The sequence below is a fragment of the Anomaloglossus baeobatrachus genome, chromosome 4 (genome assembly GCF_048569485.1).
Source record: "Anomaloglossus baeobatrachus isolate aAnoBae1 chromosome 4, aAnoBae1.hap1, whole genome shotgun sequence".
NCBI classification, from domain to species: Eukaryota; Metazoa; Chordata; class Amphibia; order Anura; family Aromobatidae; genus Anomaloglossus; species Anomaloglossus baeobatrachus.
Window position 1 is genome coordinate 438,612,181 of NC_134356.1, and position 19,826 is coordinate 438,632,006.

The 19,826-nt window shown below is 48.3% G+C and overlaps 1 protein-coding gene across 2 annotated transcripts in view; it reads left to right on the forward strand.

The window, feature by feature from the left end:
• Positions 1-19,826, forward strand: part of ACSBG1 (acyl-CoA synthetase bubblegum family member 1) — a 155,822-nt gene that overhangs the window by 121,430 nt on the left and 14,566 nt on the right. For both annotated transcript variants that reach the window (XM_075345498.1, XM_075345499.1), the window contains 3 exons: positions 7,299-7,475; positions 9,433-9,614; positions 14,222-14,455. In XM_075345498.1, the coding sequence (XP_075201613.1) occupies positions 7,299-7,475; positions 9,433-9,614; positions 14,222-14,455 (593 nt within the window). The remainder of the gene's footprint in view (positions 1-7,298; positions 7,476-9,432; positions 9,615-14,221; positions 14,456-19,826) is intronic.

Here is a 19,826-nt window from a genome sequence, read left to right on the forward strand (position 1 = left end):
ACCTCCCTGGCAACCAGATACTCAGTTCCCCTGGTTCTGTTGCCCAAGCCACTCAGGGTCCGGGTAGTCGACCGGTCCATACTACTCGATCCTATCACCCAGATCACCATCCCTCTCAGGATGGATGTACCACCGGGACACCATGAGCAGGTGTCCTTCCTGGTGCTTCCAGGGGGGACGGATGAGATCCTACTGGGCCTTCCCTGGTTGAGACAGCATGCTCCTATTCTCAACTGGGCAACAGGGGAGATCTCATCCTGGGCAGGATCCTGTAGAGAGCACCTCGTGACTACCGAACCACCCGCTACCATTAGGTCGGTTGGGTCCTCAGGGAATACTGAGGGGCCGGGTTTACCAACACCTTATGAGGCCTACAGGGATGTCTTTTCCAAAAGGGCCGCAGATACTCTTCCTCCCCACCGGCCATATGATTGCCGAATAGACCTGAAGCCAGGCTCCGAGCCCCCTAGGGGCAGAGTGTATCCACTCTCTGCTCCAGAGACGGAGGCTATGTCCAAATATATTCAGGACAGCCTGGCGAAGGGGTTCATTCGCAAGTCTATTTCACCGGCTGGTGCAGGGTTCTTTTTTGTGCAGAAGAAGGAAGGGGATCTGCGCCCCTGTATCGATTACAGGGCATTAAATGCAATCACAATCAAGAACAAATACCCTTTGCCCCTCATTACTGAGCTATTTGTTCGATTCCGCGGGGCAAAGGTCTTCACAAAGCTGGATCTACGCGGGGCGTATAATCTAGTGCGAGTCCGAAAGGGCGATGAGTGGAAGACCGCCTTTAACACCAGGGACGGTCACTACGAGTATCTAGTAATGCCCTTCGGACTCTGCAATGCCCCCGCCGTATTTCAAGACTTTGTGAATGACATTTTCCGGGATTTGTATCTTTCCGTGGTTGCATACCTGGATGACATTCTTATCTTCTCCCCCGATCTTACCACCCATCGGAGGGATGTCATCCGAGTACTTAAGAGGCTCCGCACCCATTCGTTATATGCTAAGCTGGAAAAGTGCGTTTTTGAACAGGAATCCTTGCCGTTCCTGGGGTACATAGTGTCCAGTCAGGGGTTAGCAATGGATCCGGGGAAGTTGGAGACAGTGATGAACTGGCCTGAGCCCCGCTCGCTGAAGGCGATCCAGCGATTCTTGGGGTTTATCAATTATTATCGCCAGTTCATTCCCAACTTCTCGACGGTGGCAGCACCCATCATTGCCCTTACCCGCAAGGGCGCTAATCCCAAAGCATGGACACGGGAAACGGTAGAGGCATTTCACACTCTCAAAACTCACTTCTCCAGAGTTCCCATCCTTCATCGTCCAGACATCTCCAAACCCTTCCTACTGGAGGTAGACGCCTCTTCGGTCGGTGCAGGTGCAGTCCTGTACCAGAAAAACGAACGAGGAAGGAAACATCCGTGTTTCTTTTTCTCCAAGACCTTTTCTCCGGCCGAGAGGAACTACTCCATAGGGGATAGGGAGTTACTGGCGATGAAACTAGCATTCCAGGAATGGCAGCATCTCCTGGAGGGTGCGAAGCATCCATTTGAGGTATTTTCTGACCACAAAAACCTCACATACCTCCAGACAGCACAACGCCTGAACCCAAGGCAGGCCCGTTGGTCTTTATTCTTCTCCCGGTTCCGCTTTATTATCCGCCACCTGGCCGGTGAGAAGAACGTACGGGCCGATGCCTTGTCACGTTGTATGGTTGTGTTGGAGGAGGACGAGGAGGAGCCTCGTCTTATACTACCCCCGGACAGCTTGAGGATGGTCACTCCCACTTCTTTGGACCAGTTGCCACCTGGCAAAACCCTCGTTCCCCCTGAACTACGGAACGAGGTGCTATCGTGGGCCCATGCCTCCAAGGTCGGGGGTCACTTCGGGGTCAAAAGGACCAGAGACCTGGTGACCAGGCATTATTGGTGGCCGAGACTACCCCAGGACATACAGGAATATGTGGGAGCCTGTATGTCGTGTGCTCGGAATAAGCCGTCCCGGCAGAGACCGGCAGGTCTTCTTCACCCACTGCCAGTGCCGGATCGTCCCTGGGAAGTGGTGGGGATGGACTTCCTGGGAGATCTGCCCAAGTCAGCAGGGCACAGGGTCGTATGGGTCATCACGGACCACTTTTCTAAAATGGTCCACTTGGTGCCTCTCCCACGACTCCCGACGTCATGTGCTCTCGCCACCTTGTTCATTCGGCATGTATTTAGGTTGCATGGCATGCCTGACAAGGTGGTGAGCGACCGGGGTCCCCAGTTCGCGTCTCGCTTCTGGAGAGAGCTCTGTAAGCTCCTGCAGATAGAGCTGAACATCTCCTCCGCATACCATCCCGAGACCAATGGACTAGTGGAGAGGACTAATCAGACCTTGGTAACTTACCTCCGCCATTTTATATCCGCGCACCACGACAACTAGGCTAACCTCCTTCCTTGGGCCGAATTTGCCATTAACAATTCGGTCCATGAATCCTCTGGCCAGACTCCGTTCCTACTCAATAACGGACAACATCCCAGAATCCCGGTTCCGATGCCCATTACGTCACCCGATACTAGAGTGGAGGATTGGGCGACCAAGGCCCGGGAGATCTGGGATGACAACCCAAGAGGCTCTTAAAAGGGCTAAAGACCGGATGGTGACAACGGCTGATGTTCGCCGCCGCCCTGCACCATCCTTCGCCCCTGGTGACCTAGTATGGCTGTCCTCTAAGAATGTTAACCTACGGGTACAGGCAGCCAAATTCGCCCCTAGGTATCTGGGTCCGTTTAAAGTACTACAGCAGGTAAACCCAGTGGCATATCGACTCCAGCTCCCTCCACGCTGGGCTATAGCCAACACCTTTCACGTGTCCCTCCTGAAACCCGTACGACTTAATAAATTCTCGGGGTCCCTGCCGGCTCAAACCGACTCCCCGTCCGACGACCCTGAGGTGGCAAAACTTGTGGAGACAAAAGTCATACAGGGCAAGAGGTACTACCTCGTGGAGTGGGCCGGCCGTGGTCCGGAGCATAGATCCTGGGAGTTGGAGGATCATATCCGCACCCCGGGTTTGATAGCGGCCTTCGAGCACGGACAGGAGGGGGGGCCTAGACGGGGGGGTAATGTTACATCTCGTGGCTCTCCTGAGGCAAGGACTGAGGCAGTCTCCCATTCCTTGCCTGCCACGAGCACTCCTGCTCAGCAGCGCCGAAGGTCTGCCAGACTGCGCAGTGGGCAGGAGATACCTTCTCAGAGAGGCAGCAGAAGGGTGACACCTAGTGGTTCTCCTGTTACAAGGAGTGAAGCGGTCTCCCATTCCTGGCCTGCCGCAGACTCTCCTGCTCAGCGGCCCCGAAGGTCTGCGAGGCTGCGCAATGTGCAGAGGTTTACTGCTCAGGGAAGCAGTGAGATTCCCGTTATCTCTCCACATTGTGAGACCGAGGATCCCGCCTCTATTTCCCAGAGGCAGGAGGGTGAGCATGTGCAATGCGTGGTGGGTCCTGATTCGCTCACTGACGTCACACGGCTTGATGACAAGGCTGGTGACGTGGTGAATCCTGACTGGCCAGGCTGGGACGTCGTGGACCCTGATTGGGTCAAGTCCGTCATCTCCGCCTCGCGCCCGCCCTCGGGTGGAGCTGCACCTCCTTAAAAGCTCCCCCTGTCATCATGGCGGCGCGCGACCGTCCTTCTATGTTTGGATGTCTGGCAGCGTGCTGCCACGCCACTGCTCAGGCATTACTGTCTCTTGTGGGCTTGGCCCTTGCTGCTCCGGCAGTACCTCGTTTGCAGGCCGTGTTCCTGCCTTGCTGCTCCGGCAGTACCCCCGTCAACAGGCCGTGTTCCTGTCCCAGGTGAGCTCCTCAGGTCTCCATTGGACTCACCTGGTTATTGAAAGCACACGTGCGTGGGCACCTCTGTGCTACCCTCGTGCCATATTCTCGTGACTTCCACTGGCACACGTGCGTGGGCACCTCTGTGCTTCCCCGTGCAACAGGTACACCGAGCCGTGAGATCTGTGCCATACAACCCTCACGGGTTAGGGCAGATCGGTGTACATAGATCGTCTGTGACATTCCAGACGATCGCTAGCAGCAACCCGCTCACTCTTCACCCACCATAGCGGCGGTCCCTTACACCGCACAGTGGACCTTGACCGGCGGAAGCAGTCCATTTCCCATCTTGGCACGCTTCCCCGGGTCCCCCTCGTAACAGAGATATCACTGGCGGATACAGACAGTAGAGGGTCCCTTGCAGTCCAATATCACAATTCCACCTGGTTTGGAGGCAGAAATGGCCCCCCTGACCTGACCCATGTTGCACCAATAATATGTCCGCCCCAGAGAGATTTAATATTTTTTAGAATTGATCAATACAATAAGATTTTACCAACAACTTGGAAAATCTTATTCTAATGGCCCAACAGCTCTAGAGATGGTCTGAGAGAGATTGCACTTCTCACCAACCATATGTGTGAATTGGATGTATCATTCATATATCTGGCATTTAAAAGGAACCTGACATCATAAAATTTCCTATTAAGCTAATCCCAAGCTTTTGCACAGTTGAGTGATAATTACAATAAGCTATGAAGCTAAACTATGTGTGTAGTGGTTTTGCTATAGTTAGAAATTAATAACTTGTCTCCTTGAGTGGAAAACAGTTACCGAGTCATCGGGGCAGTACGGTATATTGTCCGAGTCACCGGGTCATGGTTTTAAAAAGCATCTTTTCCCTTTGGGTGATAGATCCGGCCTCAGAACACCTCTGTCACAAGTGTGGGGAGGCTGAGCTGTATACAACTGCGCAAGACAGAAGCGTTCTGAGCCTGGATCAATCGGACAAAGGGAAAGGATGTTTTTTCAATCCATGGTTCGGTGACTCTGTCAGTATACTGTACTGCCCTGATGACTCTGGGTAAAGGTTTTCCATTCACGGAGGAAAGTTTTTACGTTCTAACTATAGCAAAACCACTACACACAGTTTAGCTATAGACATCATTGTTGTTATCACGTAAATGCTGGAGGATGAGCTCAATAATCTTCTGATGTCAGCTTCCCTTCAAGGCATCTGATCTATTTTTAATGAACCGTGTATCTCTTTCAGACCGCATTATGGAATGTCAGACAGTATCCCAACTGTCCTTCATTTACAGACAAAATAGAAATATTTATCCGAGCTGATCGTGCTTATTGAGGGGATGGAAGGGCTGATAACTGTGCAATCATCAGTAAAGCAGAAAATGTAGTCTTCTCTTTAGCCTTCGATTGCATGAATAATTACACAGTACTTGTAGGCACTAACACATCACACATGTTGCAAATCAAATCTCTGTTCTAGCACTTTTTTAATGTACTGTTTCTGGGACGGCATTAGGACAAATATTGGTCAAAGTGGTCAATATTTAATGTGTATTGGGGTCTAATAGGAGAGAAGGAATGGGTAGTGGTATTCAAAAGCCTGATCCTTTTGTTTCAGCAATAAATAACCTGCTGTCAGAGATGTCTACCAGCAGCTTTCTCCTTTCTCCTCATTGAGAACATATGAACGCTCGGCATTGTGTTCATGTGTATGGGGGAGTCGGGAGAACGTTTACCAAAGGCTATCTGAGGTGTAAAGGTACCGTCACACTAAGGGTGTCTTTACATGATACGATATCAGTACCGATATCTCTAGCATGCGACCCGCCCCCATCGTTTGTGCGAAACGGGCATATCGCTGCCCGTCGCTCACCCGCGTCACACATACTTACCTGCATAGCGACGTCGCTGTGACCGCCGCACTGCCTCCTTTCTAAGGGGGCGGTCCGTTCGGCGTCACAGCGACGTCACTAAGCGGACGCCCAATGAAAGCGGAGGGGCGGAGATGAGCGGGACGAACATCCCACCCATCTCCTTCCTTCCGCATTGTGGCCGGCGGCAGGTAAGCAGATGTTCCTCGTTCCTACGGGGGTCACACACAGCGATGTGCACTGCCACAGGAATGAGGAACAACAACGGCAAAGCAATAGTATCGATAATTGGGAGCGGACCCCCATGTCAGCGAGGAGCGATTTTGGACATTTTTGCAACGATCCAAAATCGCTCATTGGAGTCACACACTACGAGATCGCTACAGCAACTGGATGTGCGTCACAAATTCCGTGACCGAACGAGATTGCTGTAGCAAAATCGTAGCGTGTAAAGCCCGCTTAAGCGACACTCCAGCAATCCCACCAGCAACCTGACCTGGCAGGGATCACTGGAGTGTCGCTACATGGGTTGCTGGTGAGCTGTCACACAGGCAGATCTCACCAGCAACCAGTGACCAGCCCCCAGCCAGCAGCGACGCGTGGAAGCGATGCTGCGCTTGGTAACTAAGGTAAATATCGCGTAACCAACCCGATATTTACCTTGGTTACCAGCGCACACCACTTAGCGCTGGCTCCCTGCACTCCTAGCCAGAGTACACATCGGGTTAATTACTCGATGTGTAGTCTGGCTATGTGTGCAGGGAGCAGGGAGCCGTTACTCGCCGCGTGAGAGCGGCGGACGCTGGTAACGAAGGTAAATATCAGGTAACCAAGGAAAGGGCTTCTTGGTTACCCAATATTTACATTGGTTACCAGCGTCCGCAGAAGCCGGCTCCCTGCTGCCTGCACATTAGTTGTTGCTCTGTCGCTGTCACACACAGCGATGTGTGCTTCACAGCGGGAGAGCAACAACTAAAAAATGGTCCAGGACATTCAGCAACAACCAGCGACCTCACAGCAGGGGCCAGGTTGTTGCTGGATGTCACACACACAGCAACATCGCTAGCAACGTCACAAAAGTCGTGCCTCAGCAGCGATGTTGCTAGCGATGTTGCTTAGTGAGACGTGGCCTTAAGAGCACCTTTAGAACTCATTCACACAACACAGCCCAATGGCTGATGTCTTTATGGTGGAGTCCATTGGCTATATGACTATATACAGCCTCAATGACTAATGGACAGGTTCTCAAGGGCACTATATGTATAGACTTCTAGAAGGAATAGGTTATTTTTATAAGTTACAGAAAAAGTCAGACCATATGGGGTATACAGAAAACAAAATAGCACAATGGAATGGAGCAAAACCAGTTTATTATTTGCCTTAGTGTAAAATGTCCTTCACATAGTCTAAAGTGACAGAGACAGAGAATGCGGAAAGGGATTTAACATCTTCTGACATTTGATTGCAAAACATTACATGTATTTTTCAGATGAAAGTTAACACTGCGATTGACTTATACAACAAAAAAAATTATATTTCTAATTTGGTTTAAAAATGCATTATTCTCACACAGATCACCTGGACAGCCGCCCATGCCAGCCGTGCCGGAGACATGCAGCCTGCAGAAATCCAACAAGAGTCAATTGTCAGTTACCTGCCACTTAGTCACATCGCAGCTCAGATATACGACCTGTGGACAGGAATCAAGTGGGGAGAACATGTGTACTTTGCAAACCCTGATGCTCTAAGGGTATTATACATTCATATTACAAGATATTTCATACTGCGAAGGAATCGTATTAAATCAAGGCACATCTTGCCTCATAGATACGTCCCCAGACTGGCTCCCATACCTGTGCATTTATATTCTCCTGATGCTAAGGCTCCTTCACACCTGTGCACAAGAAAATGCAAGTGTGGCACATTCCGATTTGACAATCAGTGCGGCCATGCGTGTGTATGTTTGTGCCGTCCGTGTGCCATCCGTGTGTATGACATTGTGTGCCACCCATGTGTCATCCGTGTGTATGACATGGTGTGCCGTGTGTGTGACATCTGTGTCTACGTGTGTCATCTGCGTGCTATCCATATGCAATCCGTGTGTACATGTGTCATCTGTGTGCTATCCACATGTCATCCACGTGTACGAGTATGTAATCCATGTGTCATCCATATTGCACATACTGGAAAAAAAAAAAGCATGACACTGATATGAATGTGTTAATGATGTGCAAAGATAGAAAGATAGATAGATAGAGAGAGAGATAGATAGGTAGGTAGGTAGATAAGATAGATAGATAGATAGATAGATAGATAGATAGATAAATAGATAAAGAAATCCATACATGCATAAATGATAGATAGACGATAAATGATATTAGCTACATACCTAGAGAGAAATTATATCGAGAGATAGATGATAGGTAGCTGATAGCTAGATAGATTGTACAGATAGTGACCAAATAAATAAAAAATTAAATGAAAAACAGGCTATGGGGTCTCTCCATTTTCTGATAACTAGGAAAGGTAAAGTAAGCAGCTGAGGGCTGATATTATCAGACTGGGAAAGTCCATGGTTATTTGGCCCTTCCCAGCCTGATTTGGCATGAGAAAAAATTGCTGCATGCTGTAATTGGCAGCGTACATTGGACGGTGCATACCCATACAAGTCTATGGATGTATGAAAAACCTCAGACAGCACTTGGATGATATTCAAGTGCGATACAATATATGCCGATACATGCGAGAGAAGAGGAGCACAGTGAATGACACTCAGTTCCTAATGAGAGCACAATTTGATCCTAGTATTAAATTGCATAATGCATCCGATTTTCTCGCATAATAGAATCATCACCAAGATGAGCAAACTCTAAATGTCAGTATAAGTACTGTACATTTGTATTCTTCCCCCTCCTCGCCCTGTTCCTATACTTCTCTTTCATATTGCACCTATGCAGAATAAAGGCTGCTTTACACGCAGTGACATCACTAGTGATGTTGCTGGTGAAAGCACCCGCCCCCGTCGGTAGTGCGTCACAGGAAAATCGCTGCCCGCGGCGCACAACATCCCTAGTCCTCATCACACATACTTACCTGCCTTGCGACATCGCTGTGGCCGGTGAACAGCCTCATTTCTATGGGGGCGGTTCGTTCGGCGTTACAGCGGCGTCACTAAGTGGCCGCCCAATAGAAGCGGAGGGGCAGAGATGAGCGGGCCGAACATCCCGCCCACCTCCTTCCTTCCTCATTGCGGGTGGCCGCAGGGCACGGTGATGTTCCTCGTTCCTGCGGTGTCAGCGACGTAGCGATGTGTGCTGCCGTAGGAATGACGAACAACCAGCGTCCTGCAACAGCAACGATAATTGGGATTAAAAGGATGTGTCAACGATCAACGATTAGGTGAGTAATTTTGATCGTTAACGGTCGTTCGTGCGTTTCACACGCAACAACGTCGCTAACGAGGCCGGATGTGCGTCACGAATTCCGTGACCCCAACGACATCTCGTTAGTGATGTTGTTGCGTGTAAAGCCCGCTTTAATTGTGGGAATTCCTTTCTTAATTCCCAGAATAAATGGCGATGCCAGTGGTTGAACTTGTATTGATCATGCAAGAATGACATACCATAGCATATGTCATCTCTAAAAGATTGATATAGCCTATTAGACCTTTGTGTTTTAGTAGTTATTGTGCTGTGTTTTGATAACAGGGTACCTTGGTGGATACACTGAAGGAGGCACAACCCACATCACACATGGGAGTCCCAAGAGTTTGGGAGAAGATCATGGAACGTATTAAAGAGGTGTCGGCACAAGCAGGAATAGTCAAGAGAAAGATGCTGTCCTGGGCAATGTCCATCAGCCTGGAAAGAAACTTGAATCTATCAAGGAAGTATGAAATACATAAAACATATTTCTTTTAGAAACTTTATACTTTGGTACAAAAAAATTACTTTTTTTGCTTTTTTAAGTGGACCTAAAAAGCTTCAAGTGGTATTGTCCTTTAGGATACTGTTATGAGGGTGGCTTATTTTGCAGTCTGTTTGCAGACTACATGGCCTGGTCTGGCAGCAGGTCTCCTGATCTAAAATTTTGAGGTTCTTATGAGGTTGTAAATTTGGGCTGGGAGATCCACCTCCACATCGAGCATTGCGGTCCGTATATTAATGGCTAAATATGCTTGTGTAAACCTGGCATAGAAAGGACAATGTTTTTATTGTTAAAACTATTACTTGGATCTCAGGCATCTGCAGGGGCTCCAAGAATAAGCCATAAGAAGAAGAGCTATCAAGGGAGAAAAGCAGGGATTATATATTTCTGCTGCTGGTGTAGTGAGTGCCTACTCTGAGCCCATATTAGACTTCGAGAGTGCTAATAGTCCATGAGCTAGGGAGCACAAAATTCTTGCCCTGCCCCGAGTGCTGGCCACCAACATTACACCACTGCCGCTCAGTCGTCTATTGGATTACAAATATTTTACATTGACAGGCAGGATAGATTATTCTGTTCAGTAAAAGCAGCCAGAACCATTATCAATCAGAAAGATAGAAAGGCGAAGCTTTTATGCCAGTGGTACGCCTTGGTTATTTTTTTTTATCTAATTTTATTATCATCGATATTATCTTTTAATGAAAATTGTTTACATTGTCACTGTTGTTTCATCCGGCTTAAAGAATTGGCCACGTTATCTTTAAGGTAACAGATATGTTGAGGACATAATGGTGTGGCACTAAAGGCCACGTCTCACTAAGCGGCATCGCTGCTGAGTCACGTTTATTGTGACGCAACAGCGATCTTGCTAGCGATGTCACTGTGTGTGACATCCAGCAACGACCTGGCCCCTGCTGTGAGGTCGCTGGTTGTTGCTGATTGTCCCGGACCATTTTTTGCTCGTTGCTCTCCCGCTGTGAAGCACACATCACTGTGTTTGACAGCGAGAGAGCAACGATCTGAATGTGCAGGGAGCCGGCTTCTGCGGACGCTGGTAACCAAGGTACACATCGGGTAACCAAGTAAAGGCTTTGCTTGGTTACTCGATATTTACCTTGGTTACCAGCGTCCGCAGCTTCTAGAAGCCGGCTCCCTGCTCCCTGCACTTGTAGCCAAGGTACACATCAGGTAACTATAAGCAAAGCGTTTTGCTTAGTAACCCAATTTGCACCATGGTTACGAAGCACAGCGTCGTTACACGGGTCGCTGGTGGCTGAGCTCTGATCGCTGTGGAGATCTGCCTGATTGACAGCTTACGAGCGACCATGTAGCGACGCTCCAGCGATCCCTGCCAGGTCATATCGCTGGTGGGATCGCTGGAGCGTCGTTAAGTGTGACGGTACCTTTACTCCTCCTGCATTTATTAGTGCACTTTTCCTCACAAATTGTACTGCTCACTTGTCCAATAAATGGCTACTGGTGTGGAGGAGAAGCTTGTGATCAGACTAGTCCATCAGCCTTCTCCAATTTTGAGCCTTTGACAAGCAATTTATGAGGTTTATGAGGAAAGCTGCACAAATAAATGCAGGAGGAGAACCTGTCATATGGAAGTTCCACAAAATTGCATCCTCAATTCAGGGCCGTAATGCTGATAGCGGCAGGCATTCAAAAAGGTTGAGTGTCATACAAGAAGAGAGGAATGCTGGCTGATGACAGCTTCCTCATCAGACTAAGAGTGCTCACTGGCTGCTGTCTTTGTCTTCGTCTTCCTGCATGCCGCACCCACAATGGTGAATGTTCATCTGTAAAGTTAGGGATAGGGATGAGCGGACAGCTGAGGGCTGGTATTATCAGGCTGGGTAGGCCCATGGTTATTTGGCCCCTCCTAGCCTAAAAATAGCAGCCCACAGCTGCCCCAGAAGTGGCACACCCATTAGATGTGCCAATTCTGGTGCTTTGCCCTGCTTTAGTGCAGTGGCTATCAGGGTAATACTATTGGTATTGATATCAACTGTGAATTGACAGCCGACATCAAGGCCAGGGGTTAGTAATGGAGAGGCATCTATCAGACACCCCCATTACTGACCCGGTAAGTATAGAGTTAAAAACACACACACACACACACACGGAAAAGTAGTTTAGTTGGATAAGCACTTCCCCACACTTCCTCGTTCACCAATTTATTGAATAAAAAAAATCATTGCACTTCCGACGTAATCCAATTGGTGAATAAACACTCCCCCCAGTAAAAAGAAATCCTGGCAGTTCCGATGTAATCCAGTGGAGTAATGTCCCACGATGCCAATTGATGCTTATGGAGCTTTGTTCTGAGAACATTCTCAGAACAAAGCTCCATAGGTCACTTCCAGTCAGTGACAGCCTGATTTCAGGGACGTATCACTTGGACTGCTTGGTGTAGTTTTCTGTTTTACCTAATGTAAATGTGGCAGAGCTCAGACTTCTGGGCTTATTACTACCTCGCCCACACTCCAGATTGGCCATGTACACTGTGAACTGTTAGCAAGCATCAAATTTGTGATGTGGGCAGGGTTATACAGATTAGCCTGACTGCTGAGCATGTGAGACCTAGTAATGGAGCAATAAACACCACTTGATTGTACTGAAACTACAACACCCAGCCTAGTAACTGACACATCCCTGAAATCAGGCTCTCTTGCCCTATATTGTGTTGACCTCAGATTGAAGAGCAAAAACCTGCTGACAGATTCCCTTTAAGACTCCCCTCAAATAAAATGTGTCAAGTAATGTAAATAAAAAAACAGATATAGGGATTGGCAGGACAGGGAGAACAGTAGGGAATCTTTAATCAAGGCAAAGTACAAATGTGGCTATGGTTTAAAGATAGATATTTATACAGGACATTTTATGTATCGGACATTCCCTTTTAGCTCATGCTTATTCCTGTTACCCATATCTTCCTCAGTGTAGAATAGTTTATTTGGTTATAAAATGCTATTTTATGCAGCCATGAAAGGCTTTATGGCACCAGAATCATTTCTTGTTGTAGAGGTTAATGAGCCATAAAAACAGTAAACTATGTAACTGCCAACATTGTTTTCCTAGCTCATAGACTATGTGCACACGTTGCGTACAGTCATTGCAGAAATTTCTGCAGCGATCTGAAGAGCACACGTGCGCTTCAAATCGCTGCAGAAAATGTCCGTAGTGAAAAAAAAAAAAGCCGATTCCATGCGCTCTGCCTGCTGCTCCTCCCATAGACAGAGCAGGGACTGCAGGCAAAGCGCACGGAAGAAGTGACATGTCACTTCTTAGAACGCGCGCTTCGGGCAGCAGCCGAAGCACTGCGCTCTAAGACGCCACGTGTGCACGGCTCCTGCATAATCTTCATAGATTATGCAGGGGACGCAGGACGCATGCAGTTACGCTGCGCTACAAAGCGCAGCATAACTGCATGTAATTACGCAACGTACGCACATAGCCATAGAGTGCATTTTGGTGAGGTTTTTCCATGCAAAAATTGGGAATTGATCCAAAAGAGAGACATTAAAAGCTTTCTCTTAAGCCTCATGCATTTCACTGGAGCCATGTATACTGCCATATAAATATCCAGTGTTATAAGGACTATGGAGAGTCTACATAGAAATATACAACACTTTATATAGAACTATACATAATGTTAAGTGAAGAGACAATATGGGGCCTTAAGGGTGCTTTACACGCTGCAACATCGCTACCGATAGATCGTCGCGTCGGGGTCACGTCGTTAGTGACGCACATCCGGCGCCGTTAGCGACATCGCAGGTGTGACACCAAGGAGCGACGATCAAAGATTGCAAAATCGTTCAAAAACGGTGATCGTTGACATGTCGCTCCTTTCCTTAATATCGTTGCTGCTGCAGGTACGATGTTGTTCGCCGTTCCTGCGGCACCACACATCGCTATGTGTGACACCTCATGAACGACGAACATCTCCTTACCTGCATCCACCGGCAATGTGGAAAGAAGGATGTGGGCGGGATGTTACGTCCCGCTCATCTCCGGCTCTCTGCTTCTATTGGACGGCCGCATAGTGACGCCGCAGTGACGTCGCTATGACGTCGAACGCACCTCCCCCTTGAGGGAGGGGTTGTTCGGCGGTCACAGCGATGTCGCTGACAAGGTATGTGCGTGTGACGCTGCCGTAGCGATAATGTTCGCTACAGCAACGAGCACCAAATGTCGCACATACGACGGGGGTGGGTGCTATCACTAGCGATGTCGCAGCGTGTAAAACACCCTTTAGGTTGTAACAGAAGGGATGTTAAAGCTGTGCGCTCAACTTAGAGGAGTGGGAACAAATCTCAGAGGATGATGAGGGAAATATTTATTAATCACTTCTCTCTTGAATATGATTTTGCTTTTCTTAAGAATAATAAAAGTGGAAAACCAGTTTTAATAAAAAAAATATTTGTACATCTGGCTATAACAATAATTGACATACTCCTTTCATCTATAAAACTATAATCAGTAGTAATATTTGAGTATTATTAACAAGCCCATAAGAAAATATACAAAACATTAATCATTGGTGTGCTTATTTGTTCTCAGTGGTGAACTGAAGACATTTCTTCCAACCGTGGCTGACTTCTTGGTCTTATCCAAAATTCGCAAGATGTTGGGGTTTTCTCATTGCCACAAACACTTCTCAGGTGCGGCTCCAATCTCTGCAGAGACACTGGAATTTTTCCTGGGACTCAATATTACTTTATATGAAGCTTATGGCATGAGTGAGACATCAGGGCCCCATGTTATGTCTGGCCCTCACAACCATCGCTTTCAGTGGTAAGAATGCTTAATTTTTTCATGAAATGATACAAAAGGCTGGCCTCTAGGGATCATTCAGACGAGCCTATGTAACGGGGTGCCAGGGGTGCCTCGGGGATTGTAGTCGTGGCCCCTACTGCTAGGCTTACCCCTGGTGCCGCCGTCACTTTGGGGACAGGAGATGACTTGGTGGGGCAGAGTGTGGCGGTGCAGACGCCGTCGTCAGTTGTACAGAGACTCTGCAGACATGGATCAATTGAACCAGCAGGCATTTTTTATTAAGCACTTCTTCTTCACAGAGGCACAACACTTCAGGTGACTTCACACTTTTTGCTAAGGGGAAAAACCTGTTCCTTGACGTATCCTCCAGTGGGGATGTGCCCGGCTAATCCTCTTCACCTGGCTCCCACTCCGGCTAACATAAACTGGACCCACACCAGTACTGCTCGCACTTGAGGCTACTTCTCCTCTTCCTTTCTCTGGCTTTCCTATTCACCCAGCTCCCACACTCTGCCCCTTCTCTGCTTCTTCTCTCCCGTCCCGGACTCGACTGCCTGCTGGCTCTAACTTTTTCCCTCACAACTCTCCTTCTCCCTCCCCTTTCTTCTGCCGGCTCCTCCTTTCCTCTGCCCTGTTTCTGTGGAGACAGCCGTCCCACCCGGCCACCAGGGGATCCCACTAAAACAGTGTAATAACCATAAAACATTTTTATTAAATCACATCAACACTCTGGGGAAACTGTACCTCCTTGTAAGGGGTCTGCCCACCCCTTACACCTATATTAGAGACACTCATCCAATAACTGCTGGGTAAGGGCACAGGGGTGAATTTTCATATGAAACAATGGTCCATGTAAATAAAGTGGCAGCATGTACAACTCCGGTTTGTTTTATGGACCAGACTCATGCACCTATACATTATGCAGATAAGCACACAGAGACAGTCACATTTGCCATCAGTAGATGTGACTGGCCCGAGATTTAGTATAGAACATGTTAACCATGGACTTAAAGGGAACCTGTCAGCAGAAATTTCCCCTAAAACCTAACAGATTCCCCCTCTGCAGCTCGTGGGCTGCATTCTAGAAAGGTCCCTGTTAGTATTGTGCCCACTTTCTGACCAAAAAAAAGAGTTTATAAAGAGGTACCTTTTTGGCTTCGGATTCTATAAATCAGACACGGGGGCGGGCAGCCTTTTGGCCGTTATTCTGCCCCCTGGTCCTGTATGCCGCCCCCATCGCTGATTTCCATACTTTTGGACGCCGCCCACTGCTCCAGCCATCCCCGCGCATGCCCAGTGCCAGTCTCACGGGACTGAGCACTGTGACTGCTGGTGACGTGTGCGTAGGCAAGTGATTATGGGCGGGACTGTGACTGTTATCAGCAAGTACCCGCCCATAATCTCGTGAGCGCGCAAACCTCTCCAGCGTCACACTGTGCTCAGTGTAGATGCTAGACTGTATGGGCTGCTTCCAGGTATGACATCCCTTTGTCACGTGATAGTATTTTGAACACGCCCCTATCACGTGACAAAGGGACGTCATCCCTGGAAGCAGCCCATACAGTCTAGCATCTACACTGAGCACAGTGTGACGCTGGAGAGGTTTGCGCGCGCACGAGAATATGGGCGGGTACTTGCTGATAACAGTCACAGTCCCGCCCATAATCACTTGCCTGCGCACACGTCACCAGCAGTCACAGTGCTCAGTCCCGTGAGACTGGCACTGGGCATGCGCGGGGATGGCTGGAGCAGTGGGCGGCGTCCAAAAGTATGGAAATCAGCGATGGGGGCGGCATACAGGACCAGGGGGCAGAATAACGGCCATCAGGCTGCCCGCCCCCGTGTCTGATTTATAGAATCCGAAGCCAAAAAGGTACCTCTTTATAAACTCTTTTTTTTGGTCAGAAAGTGGGCACAATACTAACAGGGACCTTTCTAGAATGCAGCCCACGAGCTGCAGAGGGGGAATCTGTGAGGTTTTAGGGGAAATTTCTGCTGACAGGTTCCCTTTAAGGGGGCTTTACACGCTACGACATCGCTAATGCAAACTCGTTGGGGTCACGGAATTGGTGACGCACATCCGGCCGCATTAGCGATGCCGTTGCGTGTGACACCTATGAGCAATTTTGCATCGTTGCAAAAACGTGCAAAATCGCTCATCGGTGACATGGGGGTCCATTCTCAAAAATCGTTACTGCAGCAGTAACGAGGTTGTTCCTCGTTCCTGCGGCAGCACACATCGCTCCGTGTGACACCGCAGGAACGAGGAACCTCTCCTTACCTGCCTCCCGGCCGCTATGCGGAAGGAAGGAGGTGGGCGTGATGTTACGTCCCACTCATCTCCGCCCCTCCGCTTCTATTGGGCGGCAGTTTAGTGATGCTGCTGTGACGTCGCTGTGACACTGAACGAACCGCCCCCTTAGAAAGGAGGCGGTTCGCCAGTCACAGCAACGTCGCCAGGCAGGTAAGTAGTGTGACGGGTCTGGGCGATGTTGTGCGGCACGGGCAGCGATTGGCCCGTGTCGCACAACAGATGGGGGAGGGTACCGACGTTAGCGATATCGGTACCGATATTGCAGCGTGTAAAGCGGCCTTTACACCTTTAAATATGTTGTTAGTAAAACATTACAGTATTTTCAATGTAATAATTCTAATTAGTGCTGCCGAGCAACTGTTATGACAAGTGTAGTTAATCTTTAAAGGATTTTACAGCTCCTTCCAAAGCTGCTCACTTCCACACTGAAAGTAAAGCTGGGCTCACACATAGCGACAGCGACAACGATGTCGCTGTTACGTCACCATTTTCTGTGACGTAGCAGCGACCTTGTATGTCGCTGTTATGATCGCTACTTAGCTGTCAAACACAGCGACGCAGCAGCGATCATAACGTCGCTACATGTGCAGAGAACAGGGAGCCACGCACACTGCTTAGCTCTGGTTCCCTGCTCTGCTAGCTACAGTACACATCGGGTTAATTAACCCGATGTGTACTGCAGCTACATGTGCAGAGAGCAGGGAGCCATGCACACCGCTTAGCGCTGGCTCCCTGCTCTCCTAGCTACAGTACACATCGGGTTAATTAACCTGATGTGTACTGCAGCTACATGTGCAGAGAGCAGGAGCCGGCAGCACAGGCAGCGTGAGAGCGGCAGAGGCTGGTAACGAAGGTAAATATCGGGTAACCACCTTGGTTACCCGATGTTTACCCTGGTTACAGCTTACCGCAGCTGCCAGATGCCGGCTCCTGCTCTCTGCTCGCTTCATTTCGTCGCTCTCTCGCTGTCACACACAGCGATCTGTGCGTCACAGCGGGAGAGCAACAATAAAAAAACGAACCAGGGCTGTGTGTAACGAGCAGCGATCTCACATCAGGGGCCAGATCGCTGCTCAGTGTCACACACAGCGAGATTGCTAATGAGGACACTGCTGCGTCACAAAAACCGTGACGTAGCAGCGATCTCAGCAGCGATCTCGCTGTGTGTGAAGCAGCCCTAAGCAGTGCTGACGATGTTATGACTCCACACACCTTCTAAGACACTCACACAGTCAGGAGGTATTATGCACTTGTCATGTTCATTAGTAGACAACATATGCCTGATACTTACTGATCATGCACAGATCTCCACAATCCTTTTAAAGGTTACTGTCTTTAACTTTCAATGTTCTCAACTCACAGGAAAAATCTGTCTTCAACAGATACTTGTGTATGGGGACATCATACTGTGGGATGGGTTGTGGGGGAATTATACTACGTGAGGGGCTGTGGGGACTTGATAATTGTGTTAGGGGCTGTGGGGACATAATGTGTCAGGGGCTTTGAGGACAGTGGGGACATCATACTGCGTGAAAGGCTGTGGGGGCATCATAATGTGTGAGAGGCTGTAGGGACATCATAATTGTGTGAGGGGCTGTGGGGACATAATAATGCGTCTGGGGCTTTGGGGACATCATACACATATGAAAGGTTGTGGGGACATCATACTGTGTGAGGGGACATCATTGTATATGAGGAGCTGTGAGCATATCATATTGTGTATGGGGACATGATACTGTGGGATGGGTTATGGGGCCATTATACTATGTGAGGTGCTGTGGAGACATCATACTTGTGTATAGGGATATCGTAATGTGAGAGTGGCTATGGGAACAAAATACTCTGTGAGGAGCTGTGGGAACCTCATGCATGTGTGAGGGGCTGTGAGGCCATCATTCTATGTGAGAAGCTCTGGGTACCTCATACTGTATGAGGGGCTGTGGGGACATCATACTTGTGTGGGGACATCATACTGTCTGAGGGACAGTGGACATCATAATTGTTCATGGGAACGTCATACTGTGTGAGGGGCTGTGGGGGCATCATAATTGTGTGAGGAGCTGTGGGCACATAATACTTCTATGTCATGTTATTATACTGTGTTAGGGGCTGTGGAGCATCACACTTGTGTGTGGAGTCATTATACTGTGTTAGGGGCTGTGGGAACAAAACACTGTTTGAGGGGCTATGATGGTGAGGGGCTGTGGGGTCATCATTGTATGTTAGAGGCTGTGGGGACATTATACTGTGTGAGGGGCTGTGCGGGACAAAATACTGCACTTGTGTATGGGGACATCATACTGTGTGTGGGCTGTGGGGACATCATATTGTATGTGGAGTTGCGGGGATATCATAATTATTGCATTCATTTAAGGCTGACTAACAGGAGCAGTATAGTTTTTTTAAACTTTATGAAACATTTTAAGGTTTTGATTAGCTGCTACCAGTAAAAATACATGTAACAATAAGGCATATTGTAACATGTATTAACTGTAGCTGCTGCTCAACATACTTAATTCTGCTCTATATTAAGTGATGTGTAAAATAAGTTACGTGCATGAGATGTCAGAAATCTGGGACAGTAAAATGCAATTATTCACAAAGAAAATCCATAGAAAAAATATAGGGAAACACAGCAAAAATGTGAGATGGGAATATACCCATACTCTGCATATGGCTCTGCCATGTAAGGGTATGTGCGCACGTTGCTTTTTACCTGCTTTTTTGCTGCTTTTTCTTCTGCGCTGTTTAATGCCAAAATGGATGTGTTCTTCTATTCAAGCAAAGTCTATGGGAATTTGGGTTTCTTGTTCACACTATGTTGTTCAAAATGCTGCCTTTTTGTGGCAGAACTTTGGTCAAAAACTCAGCTTTTCAAAGAAGCAACATGTCAATTGTTTTTGCCATTTGGGTTTTGCACTGCAAAGCTGAGTTTTTGACCAAAGTTCTGCCACAAAAAGGCAGCATTTTGAACAACATAGTGTGAACAAGAAACCCAAATTCCCATAGACTTTGCTTGAATAGAAGAACACATCCATTTTGGCATTAAACAGCGCAGAAGAAAAAGCAGCAAAA